General features: G+C 42.7%; 1 protein-coding gene across 1 annotated transcript in view; it reads left to right on the forward strand.

The window, feature by feature from the left end:
• Window positions 1-20,456, forward strand: part of LOC109524158 (protein tyrosine phosphatase receptor type M) — a 157,626-nt gene that overhangs the window by 102,806 nt on the left and 34,364 nt on the right. Inside the window, exons 12-16 of the mRNA XM_019883806.1 lie at window positions 2,437-2,710; window positions 4,218-4,254; window positions 4,897-4,971; window positions 6,909-7,044; window positions 18,938-19,188. Of these exons, the coding sequence (XP_019739365.1) occupies window positions 2,437-2,710; window positions 4,218-4,254; window positions 4,897-4,971; window positions 6,909-7,044; window positions 18,938-19,188 (773 nt within the window). The remainder of the gene's footprint in view (window positions 1-2,436; window positions 2,711-4,217; window positions 4,255-4,896; window positions 4,972-6,908; window positions 7,045-18,937; window positions 19,189-20,456) is intronic.

Below are 20,456 nucleotides of genomic sequence, written 5' to 3' on the forward strand. Positions count from 1 at the left end.
AGGGTCCGTTCTCAGCTGCCGCCGATATTTGCGCCGTGGTCGTGATTACGGCTTCATTACTACCGAGATGTTAAATGCGGAAATGTTACATGCATGAAAACGTGTTTGTGTTGTGAAACTGTGCCACTTAACGGTGTAGCGTGTGAAACTTCCACCGAGTGTTATGATGAAACGTTACTCTGGCCCAAAATTCTCAAATTATTTAATTGTGGTTTTTGAATGTTAACAACCGCAATAACAAAAATGCCTGTCACGAAAAAAAAAAAAAGTAAAACCTTTTCAGGCAGTGTTCATTATACTAAGTCAAAATGTCATCTCTTCTAAATGTTTATTGATTTAGAAATATGGGTGAGCTATTGTTATTTTTTTTCCCAAACTATTTTCAGATTTATTTCTGTGGCTTGGTGGAAGCGTCTCACATTTTTTTTTTTTGTTATTACTGAAAAACAAGTTGGACTGATTCCTCAAAAGTATAATAGCCGCAACCATTCTAGAGAGTCAAATTGAATAGAAGACAAAATATATAGCTCCTCCTTCAGGTGTCCTATTCTTTTTCTCAAGTCTAACGATCTGAAAGTATTCTCATATTTATTGAATTGGCATTTACATTTTCCAAAAAACATCTCTCGGGATTTTTATGCACTTGTAGATAAAATGCACTAGCGGCGAGTCAAGTGTAATTTACAACAAAATGCGCAGCGCCTTCTTAACCTGTATTGATTTCAGAATAAGGGTGCCCGATTGTTTTTTGTCAGGCTGAACATTCTAAAATAGTTTCTTTGGCATTTGAACTTGTCCATTATTTGACAACAACAACAACAACTTAAATGCTACGAATGATTCAATCTTCTGTTGCGGTTGGCAGTTTGATAGCATGCAATATTCAGATCCTGACGCACAACTGAAGCATTTGTATCAATCTTTACAGCTGAATGGCTTCTGCGACCGATTTGAATCAAATCAACAGAATGTGCTAGCTAAGGTACTCTCGGATGGTCACGGGCAAACACGCAGCGCAGATGATCAATTGTTCCCTGCGGTTGGTGCGAGGATGATGAAGTGCGCCTTAGCGTTTACAGCATGCACGCTTTCACCCGACATTTAATCACGAGGGCCCTCGTTCGCGCCGCCATTGGCAAAGTTCACAGCGGCTTCCCTGTTTAGCGGTGGCTAGATATGTGATGAAATATTTAATCGTGTCAGGAAAGCGGGTGATGCCTCTAATTACAGTGGTGGGCGGGACAAAGGGTAAAGAGAGACTGCACACAGGAGCAACTGAAGGGGCCAGTGAAGTGATCGTCCAACTTTGACACCGTGTTCCATTCCTTTAGATGGCATAGGCAAGAAGGCTTTGCAATTATGAGCCGCTCATGTGTGCAGGATCTATCAACTGGGGTTATTTGGGAGAAATCCCAAGTAGAAAATGCGCATGTAATTGCCGCTCATCAAAATTGCATAAAAATTATTTTTGAAAAATTAAACCTAAAAAAAACTAAAAATAAAAAAATGAATGATAAATATTCAACATGTGTTGAATATTTATTTATTATCCTTTAAAAACTACCGCCCTTCCCCGCCAATATGTGAATGCATGGATGCCGATCTCTCAACGTCGGGGGTCGGCAACCGGCAGCTCCAGAGCCGCATGCGGCTCTTTAGCGCCGCCCTAGTGGCCCCCTGGAGCTTTTGCAAAAATTGTTTGAAAATGGAAAAAGATGGGAGAAGGAAATATATTTTTTGTTTTAATATGGTTTCTGTGGGAGGACAAACATGACACTAACATTCGTAAAAGTTTTCCAATACTCTAAAAATGTGTAGAATGAATATTACATTTCTGTCAATGAAGATTTGCATCATAGTCGGCGACACACTTTAATGAGCAGGGCGGGATGCCAGGCAGGTGGCTGTTGTAAAAAAAAAAAATTAAAAACAAATTAATAAAAAACGGCCTTTCGTGTACAATTCACCGAGGGTACTGGCAAAGAATGGCAATCTGGAGGGCCGAGAGAAGCATTTTTAAATGGTACACGTGAGCTACGATAGTTACCATGCTGCAAAAGTGTATCTCTTGCCTCGTTCATCTTAGCGGCCGTTCTGGCTGATCGCTGGAGGTTGGTTGATCGAAAAGTAGATCTTCGGTCAAAAATGTTTGGGCTCTCCCGCACTACAGGATGAACAGCAGGGAGAAAAAAAATTGAATCATGAAGACACATTGTTTATTTGTAGCCAACGTAGTCATTTTGACAGTAGGCTAATATAGCTAAAATAGATCCATACAGTATGTATTGCCTTCATTATAAGGCTTCAAAAGGCTTTTAATTTTTTTGCGGCTCCAGACATATTTGTTTTTTGTTTTTATGGCTCTTTCAACATTTTATCTTGCCGACCCCTGCTCTATGTGAAGACGTTGGTGTCCGTGTTGCGCTGTTTTCGCAGTGCCTACCAGATGGTGGTGGAGGAGGAGCGTCCGAGACGGGTGCGGGGCACGGCCGAGATCCTGCGCTGCTACCCGGTGCCTATCCACTTCCAGAACGCCACGCAGCTCAACTCGCATTACTACTTTGCCGCCCAGTTTCCCGCCGGCGGCATCCACGGGCCGCAACCCTTCACCGTGGGCGACAACAAGACCTACAGCGGATATTGGAATGCGCCGCTGCTGCCCCAGAAGAGCTACAGCATCTACTACCAGGCCGTCAGCACCGCGAACGGGGTGAGACGCATTGATGTCAACGACAGTCACTCATTGGGACTGAAGTAAGGCGACAAAGCAGATGCTTAGTGCCGGTGACCAAGGGGAAAATAGCAGTTCATAAAAACACATCTGAATAATAACATAATTCGATAGAATGTTAGGATTAAACAGTTGGTGCTTCATGATGAATTCGTTGCGGCGCCTCCTGGTGTGTGTGTCCACCGGGCGGTAGTCTAAATTACTCATGCAGACAAAACAAAGGATTTCACTCAACTAAAGTAAGTGACACAGTCATATGCAGTATTATTTGTTCTTCACAGAGGATAAATAATAGATGCCTTTGAATATTGTTCTATTGTCTGTCTACATGTGCTGCTGCAGCGATACGCGTATTTCCTATGCCGTTATTGCGGTGACGATATTTTTTTGATATATAGTGCAGATTTATCGCCTCATGTGAAATACTTGTATCATGATACACTTTTCAGCCATATTACCCAGAGCTAGCAGCATCTGTGTTTTGGATTTATTGCCAAATCCCAGACTTAAATTTAGTGCATCGGTTGGGTGGCCGGTAATCGTCGCGTGGTTTTGCGACCGCGGCGGTAGGAAAGCCAGCCGACCGATCGTACGGGTCGCCAGCCCCCAGTCTTCAAGTGGATGCTACGTGACCCTCACTCCACGTCCCTCCTCGCTTGCCGCTCGATAGCAATTTGCAGAGCACGCCAGTCGATAGAGCTGAATGAGAATGTGCCACCGCTGGCCTCCTTGAGCAGCGGCAGCACGTTCGTTGCGGGAGGGCAGCGGTAATAACGTGTGAGGCCCGGGTTGAATTCAATTAGCTAGTTGACACTCCAGAATACAACGCATACTCAAACTTTTCCTGCACCAGTCAATGAGTGTCAAAACCACGAACCAACTGATTCGGGGACAATTAATAATAAATAAATACAAAATCAGTCTTTTTTTTTTTTTTTAACCTCTACTGCGTTGTAATATGCGATTATTTTTTTCTGCCATGAAGCACCAACTTCAATTTAGTGCTATAATTCTGATTTTAAGGACAGAATGTTTTGCGCTTGGCTATTAAAGTGGCCGGTGAGTGTCTGGCTCATCATTGGTCAACCTTAGCAGGCAGGCCCAGCTCAGGGACACAACATCGGTGTCCTTTGTGTCGCTCACAAACCTCCTTGTCCCTGCCTGTGTCCTTTCTTCTTTTCAGCACAAGTGTTTGGCAAACTTCTCTCTCTCTCTCTCTGTGAGGGCTAAACTTTTCCGAGGCCGTAACTATCTATTTATTATATAGTCAAACACAAGGTCTGTCGCAGGAACCAAACACACGTTGCTGTCAGCTAGCTCGCTGGCGCTAATGTGCATCAAAGGTTCTCCTGTTCAAGTACATGCCTTTGTCGCAGTCACTGAGCGAATTGTTCGTGTCTCTGTATGTACCCTGCTTAAGATGCATTTTTGTCATCCTTTGTAATCCCTTTTTTTCTGACCCATCTCCCGTCTTTCTTTTGTACAGGAGACCAAAATCGACTGCGTCCGGGTCGCTACCAAAGGTAGGACCCCGTTCTATGATATCTATTTGTTGTGCGTGGTCGTCTCTAACCAATTAACACATTTGAACAGAGATGTTTCAATTGTAGAAGTTGAACCACTTCCGATTTTATTTTTATTTTTTTTTGTAGTCGACACTAAGGCAAGGATAGTTGAGTCGACTTCAACTAATGAATGACATGGTTCATATTTTGGCAGTTGTCAACCCGCTTTATGTGCCTTCACGGTTCATGGGCCCAATGGATTTTTCAAGATTCCTAAACCCTCCTCTGTTAGCTCTCATTCAAATTCTCAAGGATGCTTGCATCTATTTAGTTCGGAAATTCCAAACTACAGTAAACGCAACGTTTGACTCACAGCCAATTTGGTTTGTTTTGTGTTGTGTGTCAAATGAAAAATCAATAGAATTGTCTCGTCCATGCCAAAGCAGGAAGGCTGCTGTGAAAGGAGAACAACTACGTTTTCCATTTGCCACAGAATGTTCGTTTCAGCAGCCTTACATTGCATAGACAAAAATATTAGGACACCTCAGCAGAGTTGTGAGTTGTGGTTTCTCTTTTTTTACGTGCATGTGTGTGTGTGTGTGTGTCTCTCTCTACCCGCTGCATGACATCGTGGATCTACTCACCCTGTGTCACGCTTAGCCGCCATTCTGGTGACTCAGCTGACCACGCCGTACCTCCGCATCGCCCCAGCGGCCGGTGACCACCAGCTCACAGGTCAGAAATGGCGCAGCCTGCATTAAAGTTAATCACGTGGGCTGAAGATTCGCGTTGAGGGAAATTCAGCCTTGAAACCAGTTTCACTGAATGAAATAGCAGGCCCCCCAACCCAAAATATTCTCAAGACAAATGCTCCCCAAAACCAATTTCACTGAATGAAATAGCAGAACCCCCTCCCCAAAATTTTCTCAAGACAAATGCTCTACACATTAAAAAAAAAAAAAAAAAAAGCAAAATTTCAAATTTATAAAAACTCAGCTGAAACGAAGAAAAACATTTTTTTAAAATCCCAAACTATTTAAATACTGGCTCTGACATAGTTTGACAAACTTTTCCTCAGGAATTCTTCCACCTGAGCATCAATTCCAAGCAGGCATCCTCGTCAGGTGGGCAACGCTAAATTGGGAAACTCTTTTTGCCTTCGAGCGTGGTGTCGAAGATGATCGTCGTTTTCAGGATTAGCCATGAAAAGGCTTCAAATCTTATGACTATTATTTTTTTTTTAATTCATCCCCCAAAGCCAGTTTCACTTCACAACATGAAATTGGGTGGGAAAAGTCTATTATAACAATACACAAAAAAAAAAAGTCTCAAATTGAACAATGATGACCTCGACCAGTGATTCCAATTTCACAAAACTTGGCCTGATTGTTTTCCGCTATAAGGAGACACACAAAAAAATTCTTAAGCACCCCTGTGATAAATAAACACAAAATATTGGCCCAGTTAGGTGAAAATGGAAAATTTCCCGCAACACAAGTCATTATATTTATTTGCGACATTATATATCTTTCAAAATTGCTGAAATGAGACACAAATTTAGATTTTTAACCATCTCTTGTGTGCGCCAATGTGCCGAGGTTAAACAGTCAACACGCATTTATGTTGAAAAACCACAAACATATTCAAAGCTTTAGCGGCTTAGATAAATGTCGGCAACTCCGTATTGTCCTCTTGGAGACGCGCAACCTTTCGCCGCATCCTGCGCGAAGCTCAATGCGAGATAAGTTCACCCTCGCTTAATCACGTTTGCGGCCGGAACTCTCCGAGCGCATTTGACAAAAGATGCTGGAGGCAGACCAGTGGGAGGGGAAAGATAAAACCCCAAAAGATATATATATTTTTTTTTAAAAGCCTGAAATAACCAAAACACTGCGTGTCAGCCGAGCTTGGCCGAGATATTGCCCAGACTCAATCGTGAGGAATAGACTTTTAAGGCGATAAGACGCAAAGTGCCCTGCACCTGATCATCGGTGTTCCTAAATTTAGAATGATGAATTGTCACGTCAGTCAATCGTGACTCGGTGTTGTCTCTTTATCAAGGCAAAAGATGCATATCCATCCCACTGACATATTGTTCTCTCTTCGGTGCGATGCTATCAATCGATTTTCTTCGTTTTCCTCATTCCGTTGGTCGCATTGACATCTTAGCAATCAGATGCGAATAGATGGAGCTGATAACACACATCAGGGTTTTGGGGTGGTTTTTTTTTTCCTTCACCACAAACGTGTGACAAATCCACCCTTTGAGCTCGTCGGGAAAGTGGAAGAGGCTCGTCTGTATTCCCGTCTCGAACCCCCACCCGGCGGGATTGAGATTCTCCGAGCGACTCGCGCAGCTAGTGGGAAGCCAGCGGAATTTTAACAAGATCTGCTTTTTATTTATTACCTCCACCAAGGAGGGTCTGTTCTCATTGCTTTTAATGTCTGTCATGAGGGAGACCTACAAAACGTCTTAAAGAAATCATGCCCGAAATGAGACGGGAAGTTTGCTGCTTTGGTTACAAAGCGGCCATTTTAGGTTCATTTTGGTCATGTCTATGGTGGCAAAGTTTAACGTGAGCAACATAAAATTTCTCAGGCATGGTGATCATGTTTAGTGCCACCAAATTCATATAATTACGTTGTTTTTTTTTTTTTTGGGGGGCTGCCAGGCGCCGCCACCCGCAAACCCGACGCCGTAGAGCCAGAGAAGCAGACGGACCACACGGTGAAAATCGCCGGGGTCATCGCCGGCATCCTGCTCTTTGTCATCATATTCCTCGGCGTGGTGCTCCTCATGAAAAAAAGGTAAGCGGTCATTTCTTGTGCGACTGCATTGTTTGGCGTGAATAATGAATTCAATCAGGCAGTCACGCCCCATTGAGGAAATATTAATCGCTTTACGCCGTACCCGCCAACAAACGCCGTCGGCGGGGAGCTTGCGAAGCCTTGCGAGGGAGATAAGCCATAAAAAAAAAAAATCCCGTCTGTAAAATATTCTGAAAGTGTATGGATGCGTAGCTAAAGGGTACGTTTACATAAGGCCCCTTGCTCATATGGCTGCGATAATAAGACGCAAAGCTCTGCAAATATCAAACGCCTTTTCCCCTCCACGGTGACTGTTTATACTTTTTATTCCCATCCTGCTGCCATGTGTGCCGTCACGTTGTGCCGGGGACAGAAGATTTGTTCATGTTCTGTAATTCTGATGATGTCGGTGACATAAATGCGGTGAAATACATTGGAAAAGAGGTAAGGAGGACCTTAAAATGCCTGAAATCTTTGACCACCCTGAAATTCACTCAGTCGCGCCCCATGGAAAGTAGATCAAGAAGTTTCCCTGATCGACATAAAATTGGCTGGACGTGTCTATCATAACGGAACACATGAAAAAGCCACAGTTAACAGAAAGTCGGCCATTTTGTTTTTAAAGCAGCCATTTTGGGCCATTTTCACAACTTGTGCTTCACCATCTCCGACGAGAAAATTCACCTTAATGAGCCCCAACTGGAAGCAGGAAAACTACTCATGGGCAATCTAAATTGCCAAATTACGTCTGTAGTGTAGTACCACAGGGACAGAAGATTTTTATTTTTGTATTTATTTTTTTACTCTTGTGCTTGAACTCTTTATTCCTTTTGAGTTAAATGGGTTGAAACATAGCAGAAGACAGGTAAAAATGGAACCCGTCCATTGATTTGTGTTTTGTCGGCCGCTAATGAAGAGTTTTCATTTTTTCGTGCGGGTTCCCATCCGAGCGGTAATTGTTTTCACTTAGGCTCAATCGAAGCCGAGGCAGGAGAATTTGCCGCAAATAACTCGGGCCATCCAGGGTGTCGGGGAGGCTAATCCAAGTTGCGTGCGGTGACATGCAAGCGTCTCGTTAAGTTCCGACCTGGGAGGTCAGATGTGGACCTTTTTTATTATTATGAATAATGTGTGTATCACATTTCCATCCAACAGTTTGCATGAAAAAAAAAGAATAGTGTATACGAGAAAAGTAATGCCTTCGCTGCCATGCGAGTTTTGAAGGATGGTTCTGGCAAGCCAAAATGAGACATGTGAAAAGCACAGCATGATGAGATGTGTTTTTTTTTTTTTTTGGTTCTTCAGCAACATGCTAGAAATAATACATTTAGGCTAGCAAGGAGTCAAATGATGTTCAGAAGTAAAAATGGATCATATGCTGGATTATATCGTTATTGGGTGAAAATATGACAGGCATTCTTAGGCATGTTTTTAATGAATGATGATCCGTAACGAGGTAGACGGTGGTCAATGGCGATTTGTGCAAAATGCAGCATTTTAAATCTTAAAAGTGATCACAGTCGATCATTAATTTGCTCATTGAATCGATCAAGGGGATTCATCAAATGCTCATTGCTATTCTCAAGAAGATGTTTATGTTTTGAACAACAGTTCTCATAAGTCCCCCCAAAAAACTGTAAAAAAAAAAAAAAAATTGGTTGAAGTCAAAATTTCAAGGCAACAAAATTCAGAAATTTTAAGTTGGGGCTATTCGACTAAGTGCTTTAAAAAAAATACAAGTTATGTTTTTTACAGTGCGGCGATACTCATTAAAATCGTGGAATTTTAAATAATACACAAGAACAATTGCTCGTTAATTTTTCCATTTAATCAAACCAAGAACACCATCAGCACGCCTTGTTGAAAGTGGATATCCATTTTTTTTTTTTTAAGGACAACTATGACAAGGTAAATGGCGATACAATGGTGAACTTGCGCGGCGATCATCGCGCTCACCTCACAAAGCCGAGCATCCTCGTGTTGCCACCATGTCTGATTTTGTTCTTTTTTTTTTCTTTTTTTTTTCTTTTTTTTGTTCCAAAAACATTAATCTATTTTTACTTTTTCTTTCCATTCCATCCCCGTCCTCTCCCCCTTTCTCTCCTCGTCCTCCACTGCTTAAAACCTACCACCACCAACACCACCACCACCACCACCACCGTCACCGTCACCTCCACCACCACCACCACCACCACCCCACTCGGCAGAAGAACCTATCACTCCTACACTTACTACCTGTAAGTAACCAAACTCGGCGTCCATGTTCGTCGCCATGCTTTCTCTCTGAGCCGCACGCATGCCAATGGCACCACACCCTCCTTATTTCACGTTCTTGGACATGCCACGCTTCATTTCAGGATTAGCCGCTTTAGCGCTTCTCGCATGCAGTTGTTCTTCAACCCCCCGTCATCCTCCCACATTTCCCATCTCATGCGTTTTTGTTTGGCTTACCTGATTTTCTTTTTCCCCCCACCACCACACTCCGGCATGCTTTCGACTTACTGCACGTGTACTCGTGACTTTATTCTTCCAGTTTCTAGTTTAAATGTCACATACAGGCACAAAGCAATCCAAAATAGCGAATGCGGCGAAGAGGCTTACGTTGTGCAGCGAAGCGGGTTTTTTTTTTTTTTTTTTTTTGTGTGTGTGGCTAATCTGTGGTGATCGCAGAGATGGCACGGTGGCTGCCTCGCTTCAAAAGGACATCCCACAATGCACCTGCAGATAATACATTCGGCATGTCGCTCACGTTGCCTTGCTGAAGTGAATCGGTTGAAATTCTGTGCATTTATTGGCTGAAAGGCTCTCATTCCTGTTTTAAAATCTACTTAATAATTTAAAGAATTTACAAGAGAACCTCTTCTGGAGCATCATGACTAGTCCAAGAAAAAAAAAAAAGAATTTAACGGTGGCCAATGGAGGTTGTTGTTCAAAACAAGACAGTTTCAACTCTTTTTTTTTTTTTTATAGCCGGTTAACATCCAGGGAGAACAAGTTTTTAACCCTTTCTGACACAGCAGTTACTACAGTGGAAAGCTTATCATGTTGTCCGGTTACAGGGTACATGAAAGGGTTCATGGCAAATTCTTAACCGTCACTGGGTCCTCCTCTGGACCATCCTCCCGCGTTTAAAGTGTACTTATGTGTTTTTAAGGACCGTTCTGGGGGCCACTTGTTAAAAATATGTCCTTATAAACGACCTCTCCATTGGTTTTTCAGCTAACCGGTATACACTTTTAAAAGTGACTACAGTCGGGATCACGCCTTATTCATAAAAAATTGCTACAGGCCATCGTGGAAGCAGTTTCCCTGCATGACAGCAGTCACATGACACATCATACGGCAGATTCGCGCTGTTATCATCGGCGACTGGTATTTTTTTTGGATCAAATGCAAACTTTTTTAGGTCTAATAAATAATGACGAACTTTCTGGGGCATCATCGCCAGTCTAAATGTTTTTCAGGATAGTTCTGGCTGCCAGTGAAAATACTTTTTGAAAACATTCACTTTTTTAACCACGTTTTCATTGGTTGCTCAGCTACAGACTTTTGCCAGTACATGCGGAACATGGTTCAACGCATAATTAATAAATAGCTACAGGCGCTTCACGATTAGCATCTCACCCACATGCTGGCCGTCATGTTACACGTCATTTGATGAATCTATGTGGTTAGCGTTGGACTGTCATACTTATTTTATGAAATGCTAAATTTTACCTCGTGTCAGTTCTTATTCATGTTTCTTAAATGAATAAAAATGGAATATATTTCCTTCTCTGGGTGTGTTTTCCCTGCATGCTGGCCACCACCCTATACATGAGACCGTGGAGATATATGTTAGCATCGAACAGTCTGGTTAATTGAATGAAATCCAAACTTTTTGCCTTGTGACAGGTGTTCTTATTCATTTTTGTTACCCTTAATTAAAAAAAACTATAAAAAAAAAAATAGCTAGCATGTCATAGCTAAGACGCTCCCTACTCTGGGAGCGTCTTAGCTACATGCTAGCAAGCGCACTACTTGTCAAATTTATTAGATGGACACTTTTTGCCTTATGGCAGATGTTCTTATCAATCTTTTAATGCCTAATTAATAAAAACTAGCTATTAGGGGATCCTGCGGCGTGTCTTTCTTCCCTACATGCAAGCAGTCATCTGTATGATTGATGAATCCCGCGAATATTTCTTCGCACACATCAAAGGCCCCGTCACCAAAATATGCGCTTCAGCCAATGCCGCCAGAGGTGGCAACCAACTGAAGTCGCTCGGCATACTCGTTAGGCATGCGTTCACATGTGCCGTCATATGCGGTGTCAAAAGCGTGGCCTTTAATCAGCTGGCCGGGCGCCCCACGGCGCACGGGGCGTTATTGGCGTGGTGGCGTGGCAGTCGGACGTTCAAGGGCTGCCGAGGCCCCGCGAGCAAACAGTAGCGAAACGAACTGCTTTCCAAGAAGAGTGAGCCTAAAGCTTATCCGAATGTATGGATTCCTTTAGATTAGGGATGACCAAACTGCGGCCCCCGGGGCCATTTGCAGTCCGCCATCTTTTTTGAGAAACCCGCAGCATAGACAAAACAAAAACAAAAAACATTTGACACGGCCAGGGATGGAGTTAAATCATCGCAAAAAGGGTGGCCATGACCACCACGCTCTGGCCACCCCCCCTGGGAGGAGGTGATTTTTCTTCCATTTTCAGGTGGCTGCAATGTTCTTAGACCCATTGATACTGTTAATTTAGAGTAACTGACTGCTGAAGACACCAACACAAGCGGCAAGTTCAAGCTTATGCCCTTGCTTTCTTTTTATGGCGCTCGTACATAACCATGTCATAAACAACCGGTAGTACAGCGTCGGGAGACGGGAGGTACGCTAAACGCTGTGTGTGTGAAACCCAAGCGCGCTCGAGGCGGGTGAGCAAACGCCTTCATTAAAGGCGGCGCGCGGCGAGCGTGCAGTAAGACTCGCGCTAATTGGTACAAGCAGTCTGGCAGATCCAGCGGCGTAGCGGCGCTGCATGATGATGAGCGGGCAGGACGAGGAATTGGAAAGGAAGGGCCCGAGCCTGTGGGACAGTGGCGGGGAGCCGTTTATTAGAGGGGAAGCCTTGAGTTCTTGTTATGAACAATGTTATGATGTTGCCGTCTTTATTAACTGTTCAATGGGGATCCTTTTGTTTGAATAACAGTTTTTGGCATCTTATTTATCACAGGAGCATGAGGAAGGGAGCCATTTTGGTTCCTTACCCATCCATAATTTTTGGTATCCTTACTGGTCATGAATTAAATTTAGCGCATTCATCCGAAATTTTCAAGTTAGGAAACATCTCATCAGGAAAATATTGCCTCTTTTTACGAAATAAATTTCAAGATACGAAAGGTAAAAAGTTTCCTGAACGCAACATACTTATAGCTGCTCTGCCATTGGCTGTTAGCGAGCATCATCCTGGCATCCCATTGGCTAAGAGGGACTTCTACCGTGTGTGTCTATTTGTGTAGGTAGATAAATGTGTGTCTCTGGAGCGTCCTCGTTATTCGACCCTTGGGCCATGAAGTGTTCCGATAGTTTTACGTAAATGTGAATCAGCCAAAAAAAGTGTTCACCAGTCTGGCGATCGCTCACTATGCTGATGTTTGCCTTGGACATTTTTGAAGGCTTGTTAAAAGCCGACAAAAGCAAACGTCCTTGGATCGGTTCTTTACAGGCAAAAACCACTTCTGAGAGAGAACATGGACTAAAGAGGGTAAAAAACGATGACGCGGTTAAAAGTTAAATGACCATCATTTTTATTCTTTACTCTATTTTTTGTTTTTTAAATTATGCACAACTCTCATTTATTGTACAATGATCTGATTGTAACATATATTTGTTACATATTTTGATGCATTTGTATGCTTTAGAAAACATTTATGTCTGAATTTTGTGGGGGCTTGGAACGGATTAGAGCATTTACATTGGAAACGCGTCTCTACTTACAAAAATTTCTAGTTCAGAAATCTCTTCCAGAACCAATAAATTAGAGTACCACTGTATTTGGTTCCTTGTGAAAGGGGACAGAAACAACACTTGGTTCCTTATTTATCAGGAAAGTACCTCTGTTGAACATAAATAACTGGAGAAAGAAGAGGAGCGATCACGTTAATTACAGGACTCGTATCCCATTGTGAATGACCGTGGACTTGTTTTCTTACAGGCAGGGTTATTTTTAGTCGTTCTGTTTCTTTCTATTGTGCAAAGACAGCATTACTGTAATTGTGTGACACAATCTAACGGCGTGCTTTTTGCCTTTGGATTCATCTTTCTCTTTATTCGCATTGCACAATATGGCCATTATCTTGGAACAACTGGCAAGAGGACCCAATGCAAGAAGTACATGGCACCTACTGTACATTGCATGAAATTTTTATTTTGAGTGTGGATTATTTCTAGATCGTCTCTCTATTTCTATAGTTCATTTGCAGATTTTAAATGTGCGTATAAAAAGATGAATTCACTCGGAACTTGCCCGTTCCACGCCCATAAAGATAAAGCAGTGAGAGCGCACTGAAATGGAAAGAATCCGCATTAAAGCACTCTCATGTTGTTTTTTTAAATTTTATTTTATTTTTTATGACGAGCTCAAACACATCTCAAAATTTGGCAAGTGTGTGATTAATTCCACGTGTCATCCTAAATTCAACGACTGGAACTCGCACACAACCAAAACGAATCTAATCAAGACAAACTTTACTTGGCGGAGGTGAAAAAATATATATCATACTAAGTATACGGATAACAGTAGACAAGCGCGAGAGTGCACGGAGGTGTTTGCGGAGGCAAAACAAAAAAACGCCACGGGCGACGACATCAGTCGCGCCTCATTAGCGCCAGTGTCTGCGGCTCGGAGCTGCAGGAGTTCAGCCCACAACTGAACGAACGGGGGAAACGGCGACAGCAGGAAATGACGCTTTCAAGGCGGAGTTTCAAAACCCTGCGACTCAGCATGGATTTTAGCAATGTTTTACTTTCCACTGGTTGTTCTTAATCGTGTACACATCTCAAAAGTATTCATCCGCGGCGCCCTGTGCACCCATCCCTGCGTAGGCACTCCTTGATGAGCGCATTGAGGCAAGTCGCTCAGCTTTGTGCCATCTGCTTTGCTGTTGTTGACGACGGTGGTCCCTTGAGATACGAGTCACCTGACCACGTTCTGAACTAAAAACAATTGGATCTCAAATCATCTTTCACCATTGAAATGAATGGAAAACGCCATGATTCTTTCAGCCTCTTTAAAACCAGAACCCCGAATATTTATGTAATATTGCTGGTGTCGGGCCACAACCTTGTACCTCCAAAATATTCATTTTCAGGAGCCCCCCCCCCAAAAAAACGGCATGTTTGTTCAACCACTAACATTGCATCATTAAAGAGAGCAAGCCATTGGAACACTTTAGATTGGTCAGTAATTTGTAAAATTAACACCCACACGTGGACAACCCCCCCCCAAAAAAAAACATTAATTTGACCAAATTGTGACTCAGGAGATTTCGACCCGACGTCGGCAAATTTGAATGTGCCGTTGTTTGCTCGCATTCAAGTAGCGGAGGCTGCAGGCGCTTTAAATAGAAAGCATGTTATCTTTAGTTGATGTTTTGTTTGACAGTAGCCTGTCATTAGCATCGCATTTGTATGTCATACAATGACAATGACGTTTTTTTTTTGTTTTTTTTTTCACTTAGTTGATTATCTGTAGTCATTATTTATTTTTTTCCTCAAATTTGCAGTTCACATTAACAACTGGCAGGTTACTACTCGTTATTCTCTTTATCGCTATTGCGCTAACCAAAACAGCAAAACCTACACCACCACATACGTCAGCCTTTTCAAGTAGTATGAAGTTTTTATTGCGAGCATGCGCAGCGTTCAAAATGATCTAACATTACGCGTAGACCGTTGCCGTTCACTCACATGGATTTCACGATCCCTGACGCAGATTGACGCTCATCTGAGTGCTCTTGTTGTTGGTATCGCGACATGACGAATGGTCCCCATTTATCAAGTTGCGCAAACATTTTACGGCACGCTTTCCTCCAACTTATCTCTGGTGGCACATTAAAGTCGTTAATCCAGTCATCCATCATTAAACTCCCCCCTCATATAAATTAGCGCAGCATTAGCGCCGTCGTTCATCTTCATCAGCCGCGCTGCCGAGCAAGCAGCTTCCCTTCATCTGTGCCGCGCCGCCCGGCGCCTCTTCCACTGGTAGCAGATGCTGAAACGAAACGAGAATGTCACTCAGCGGTGTCATGTGACGTTTTTCGTTTTGTGAGCACGCACTTCAAGAACCTATTCCATTCACATTAGTAGCCGCGTTTGGTTTTGTAATATGAACAATGACATAAACAGACTGGATTTAACATTAATCTGAATTGGGCATCATCCCGCAGCGTTAAGAACATACCCTCCATGAAGCAGCCACATAGCATTGTTTAAGTCAAGTCTTTTTTAGCAAAATGCTAACAGTGCAAAACGCCATAGATGGGCTAACAAATATCCCTTTCACCCTTTCAGGGACAGCGGTTACTCCAGTGGACAGCTTATCATGTTATCAGGTGACAGGGTGCATGAAAGGGTTAAGCAACGCATATTTGAACATAAACTATGGAGCAACACATGTAGACAGATAATTAAAGGAATGACTAATATTACTGCCGGTTACTGTGGAGTGGCTCAATGTGTGGCTATAATATTTGCCCTCAGATGGCCAGGACAAGCAATGAATTAAAGGAAAAATTATGGCAAAAACTGTTTTCATTCTTAAAAGTAAATGTTACCATTGTATGTTTTTTTGTTTTTTTTTTTTTATCATGTACAATATGCTATTTTCCAGACTTTACAGAGATCTGACCAGTTGGGCCAGATCGGCAGATATTTTGCATTTTATACAAAATAGTTGATTTGGCACATCGATCACCGACTTCATTGATCAGATCTGAAAAATAAGATATTACACCCAAAACAATCTCTTACTCGACAAGGATCGTCTCTCGTTAATAATCCAAGATTTCTCGTCATATACAGTCAAGAGTATTTTTCCAATCTTTTTCAATCATTTGGAGCTTTTTGGGGCAGGTGTTGGGTTTCGCCCCTGCATTTTCCATGTATTGAATCCTTGTCAACGTTTTTGGGGAAATTTTTTGGGCGCGGTTAGTTTTTAATTATTTTTTTCCCCCAGTGGGTGTCAGTTGTACAAGAATTTTGGCTTTTGGTGGTTCCGAGCTGGTCCCAATCTCCCATGATAAACTATGGTTGACTTTAGAATAAACAAATAAGTTGTTTAAATAGATTAGATAGATTGGTCCAATTCACTGAGCAGTTCGGTTATCGTGTTTATTTATATATTTATCGTGTTTATTTATATATTTTTTTTAACTCGCTCTGATGCTCCAAAATCCCGATTGTGTAAAGCCTCCTAGCTTTTCATGAAAACGCTCTTCCGCCACCTCCTCCTGCGCCGCACTTACCCACGACCTCTTTTTTTTTTTTGTTGTTGTTGTTGGCTCACTTAATTGGAGATTAAAAAGAGTGAGCGCATCCGGCAGCGTCAAAATGTCACATCTTTGTCAATTTCTCGCTCGCCGAGGAAAACGGCTCGCGCCATTAGCGTCACGCCGAGGCCCTCGGAGCAAGGGGGTCCGTGGGGGGTCTCCCCATACGGCGCCATATGCCAGGAAATTGAACAAACAGAGGAGATTTGCGGCAACAAAAGCAGCAGGAGAGCACAGCGGAGGGGTCATCAAGGCGAGGCGATCGTTCCAGACGGCATCCCAGCTCCGTTTCGTGGAATAACGGAGCGTTGACTCAATGTTTTATTAATCACCGCGGGGACGCTCTTCTATTCTCTTCTTCCTTCGTCGTTGAGGTCAGGCTCTGCTTCAGAGAGACGCTCCGGTGGGAAATCTCCCTTTTACTCTGTCAAAAAGGGGGGGAAAGAAATTCCACATTTTGAAGTTCGAATGACTTTCCGGTTTTTAAGGTTTCACACGTATGAGTGGTGTGATTAGCTAAGAAGAAGAAAAAAAATCACATTTAAATATTCAGAAAGAGAGGAGCTGAGGGCTTGAAATCAAAGAGGGAAACAATCAGCATTTGTAATTAAAAAGAAGAAATACAACAAAAGAAATGACATTGATTAAGGAAGGAATCCCTCTCCTCTATTCGCTCTCGGTGGGTCTACTCATCTTTTTTTTTTTTTTTTTTTTTAACTTTTAATTTTTAACCATCATTGACAGGATGGTACATACAAAATGTAGTGCAGGCACAGTTTAAGTCACATTTACTTTGATGTTTGCTTTTTTAAAATAGTTTCTTATTCATTTTAACAGTTTCTTTTGCTATAAAAAACAAAAAAAAATAAACAGTTTTTTGCACAGCAAATATGGAATAATAATAACTTAATTCGTTAATATAATGACGATAATATAGTTATAATGGAACCTTGGTTTTCCTATTCCCTAATTTTCATAAGATTCAGTTGTCACTGAAATTTTTTCTGCCAAATTTTGTTTCAGTTTTCATACATCCGTTTGTTTTTTTTAACAAAAAAAAAAGCCTGACTCGGCCATTGATATCCTGGCATTCATGTGCAGTCTTTGGAAGCATCGAGGTGTATTGACGTTTGGGCAAAATTGGTGATAAATCCTGTCAAATGTCAGACCTTCAAAATGAAAGCACACAATATAATAACACAGTTTGACCTCACTTTCTTTGTCCGCAAGTTGGCTTATTTAGCGGTTGTACTCACTGAACAAGCAAAAGTAGTTGAAGGCCTGATTTTTGACAGAATGTTGGCTGATTGTTGCCTTGAAGTGTTTGTAAAAACTCGCATTGAGGAATGAGCCTTGCCTTGTGTTCAACCCTTTTTACACAATATAAAAAAAGAACGTTCTGAGTGGCAGCTGTTTGACAAAGAAGTTCAAAAACACAATAGAATCCAAGGGAAAAAAAAACTCAGGAAAATAACTCGCTATCTTTCCTCCTCCTGCATTCCATACGCCATCAAGTCTTAAAGGGAAACATCCGCTTGATGAGTTATTCGTATTTATTTCACAATAAAGGACATCTTAATTTCACACTTATCTGTATGCAAAACTATATTTATTCTCCATAAATGTATTTTTTGTTGATTTATGGGTTCTCTGGGATGGATTGATCCGATTTAGGCCAACTTGAGCAGTTATTCTCCATAAATGTATTTTTTGTTGATTTATGAGTGTCTGGGATGGATTGATCCGATTTAGGCCAACTTGAGGCCGATTTGGGGGATCTTCTGATCGGAAACATTGCTTTAGTTTTCGTACGATTCTGTTTTACTCCGACTTACTGGAACGGATTAATCTCAAAAACTGAGGCACCACTGTGTAGATAAATAAAATAAATCACTTGACCATGTTGTTATTATCATAAAAAGAAATATTTGGAGCTTTCACCCATCCGAGGTTTAGGACACGTAAAAAAGAGAAATAACTCACGACCTTTTTTAAAAATATGAATTAAATATGGATTTGGTCATTTTGGGTGAAGGAGTGCATGGCAGTTGTAATAGTGAGAAAAAAAAGGTCTCAAAGTGGGTCACTACATAATGTTGTGAGTTCACACCATGATGTCCAAGATGGTGGACGTTCAATCATGATGACCTCTGATGGATTTGGGTCAGTAAGTCCAACCCCTTTCCACATCTTTACACATTTTTTGTTGATCTTAAAGATGGGGGGAAAGTCATCCAACACCTCATAAGAGTTAATGTGACCACAAACCGGAGCTCATGATGTGATTGTGAGCCGCCTTCTTATGAAAAATGACTTTACGGGTCAATGGGAGCAGTTTTTTACTTTGATTTTGTTTTGTTTTTTGAAAGGAAACTGGCCAAGAAGCGCAAAGAGACGCTGAACAGCACTCGCCAGGAGATGACGGTGATGGTCAACTCCATGGACAAGAGCTACACGGAGCAGGGCACCAACTGCGACGAAGCACTCTCCTTCATGGACACGCACAGCCACACGCTCAACGCGCGCAGCGAGTGCGCGCTCACCACCGTCAACGCGCGCAGCGAGTGCGCGCTCACCCTCAACGCGCGCAGCGAGTGCGCGCTCCCCCTCAATGGCCGAGGTACGACGGGAAGAAAAAGTCCAATATTGTTGACTTCTATCCCTCTGTCCTTCTTTTTATATGATAGTATAGGTGTTTATATATCGGGTGGCCCGGTAGTCAAGTGATTAGCGCGTCGACTTCACAGTGCAGAGGTACCGGGTTCAATTCCGGCTTCCTGTGCATGGTTTGCATGTTCTCCCCGTGCTTGCGTGGGTTTTCTCTGGGTATTCTGGTTTCCTCCCACGTTCCAAAAACAGGCTGATTGAACACTCTAAATTGTCCCGAGGTGTGAGTGTGAGCGCGGATTGGCTGGCAACCGGTTCAGGGTGTCCCCCGCCTACTGCCCGAAGACAGCTGGGATAGGCTCCAGCACCCTTCGCGACCCGTGTGAGGATAAAGCGGTTCGGAAAATGGATGAATGTTTATATATTTTGTTCTACTATGGATTTAAACTTTTTTTTTTCCGAGCACAGCGAGTGATTCACACCTTTTCAATTCTGTTCCATAAATGAACACTTTAAACAGGGACGCACTTTTTCACTTCTGCCCCTTAAACTACGACACCCGCACACAATCGCAACGCGGTGACCTCTTCATTTCGGCTTCTCGCGGGGTCCGTTTAATCCTCCGTTGATGGGCAGCTGGGCTAAATCTGCGCCTGGGGGGGCTCCACTCGCCATAATCCCGCCTCCTGAGCGTCAGATTAAGCAACCAGAGCAGCCCTCCTCGAGCACACATAAACAGCCGCACACACACAGACACACACACACCCCTGCCAGGCAGGAGCCCCAATGATGCGCTGACCTTGATTAACTGTCTGTCGGGGTGGACTGCGGATCTGTTGTCTGCGAGCTTTTCAGGTTTAAACGGCTGATTTATGATCGGCGTCGCTGCCGGCGACCTTAAGTGACAGTGCTGTTTGGGATTAAGACGTGATAGATTAGACACGAGTCGTAATAACAGTGTTTGCGCCTCAACGTTGAGCATATTGACTCTGGAATTTAGTTTGATCCGCCATCCACTTTATTTTTGTGCTTAATCTCGACCATACATGCCCTTTTGAAATCCACATGTTCACTTGATGGTGACTGTGGCCACTTAGCTGACTTCCTAAAATGAGCAAATCAACCTTGACGGCGGAGGCTAACAAGCTTCTAGGATGTTTTCAAGTCATGCACCGAGCCTGAATAAGAAGCGCAACATGAGAGCGTGACAAAAGAGGGACAGCGGTATGCTAAATGACACACACACACACGTACACACAGAGCGTGACGAGAGGCACGATG

Source organism: Hippocampus comes, unplaced genomic scaffold (genome assembly GCF_001891065.2).
Source record: "Hippocampus comes isolate QL1 unplaced genomic scaffold, H_comes_QL1_v1.1 scaffold159, whole genome shotgun sequence".
NCBI classification, from domain to species: Eukaryota; Metazoa; Chordata; class Actinopteri; order Syngnathiformes; family Syngnathidae; genus Hippocampus; species Hippocampus comes.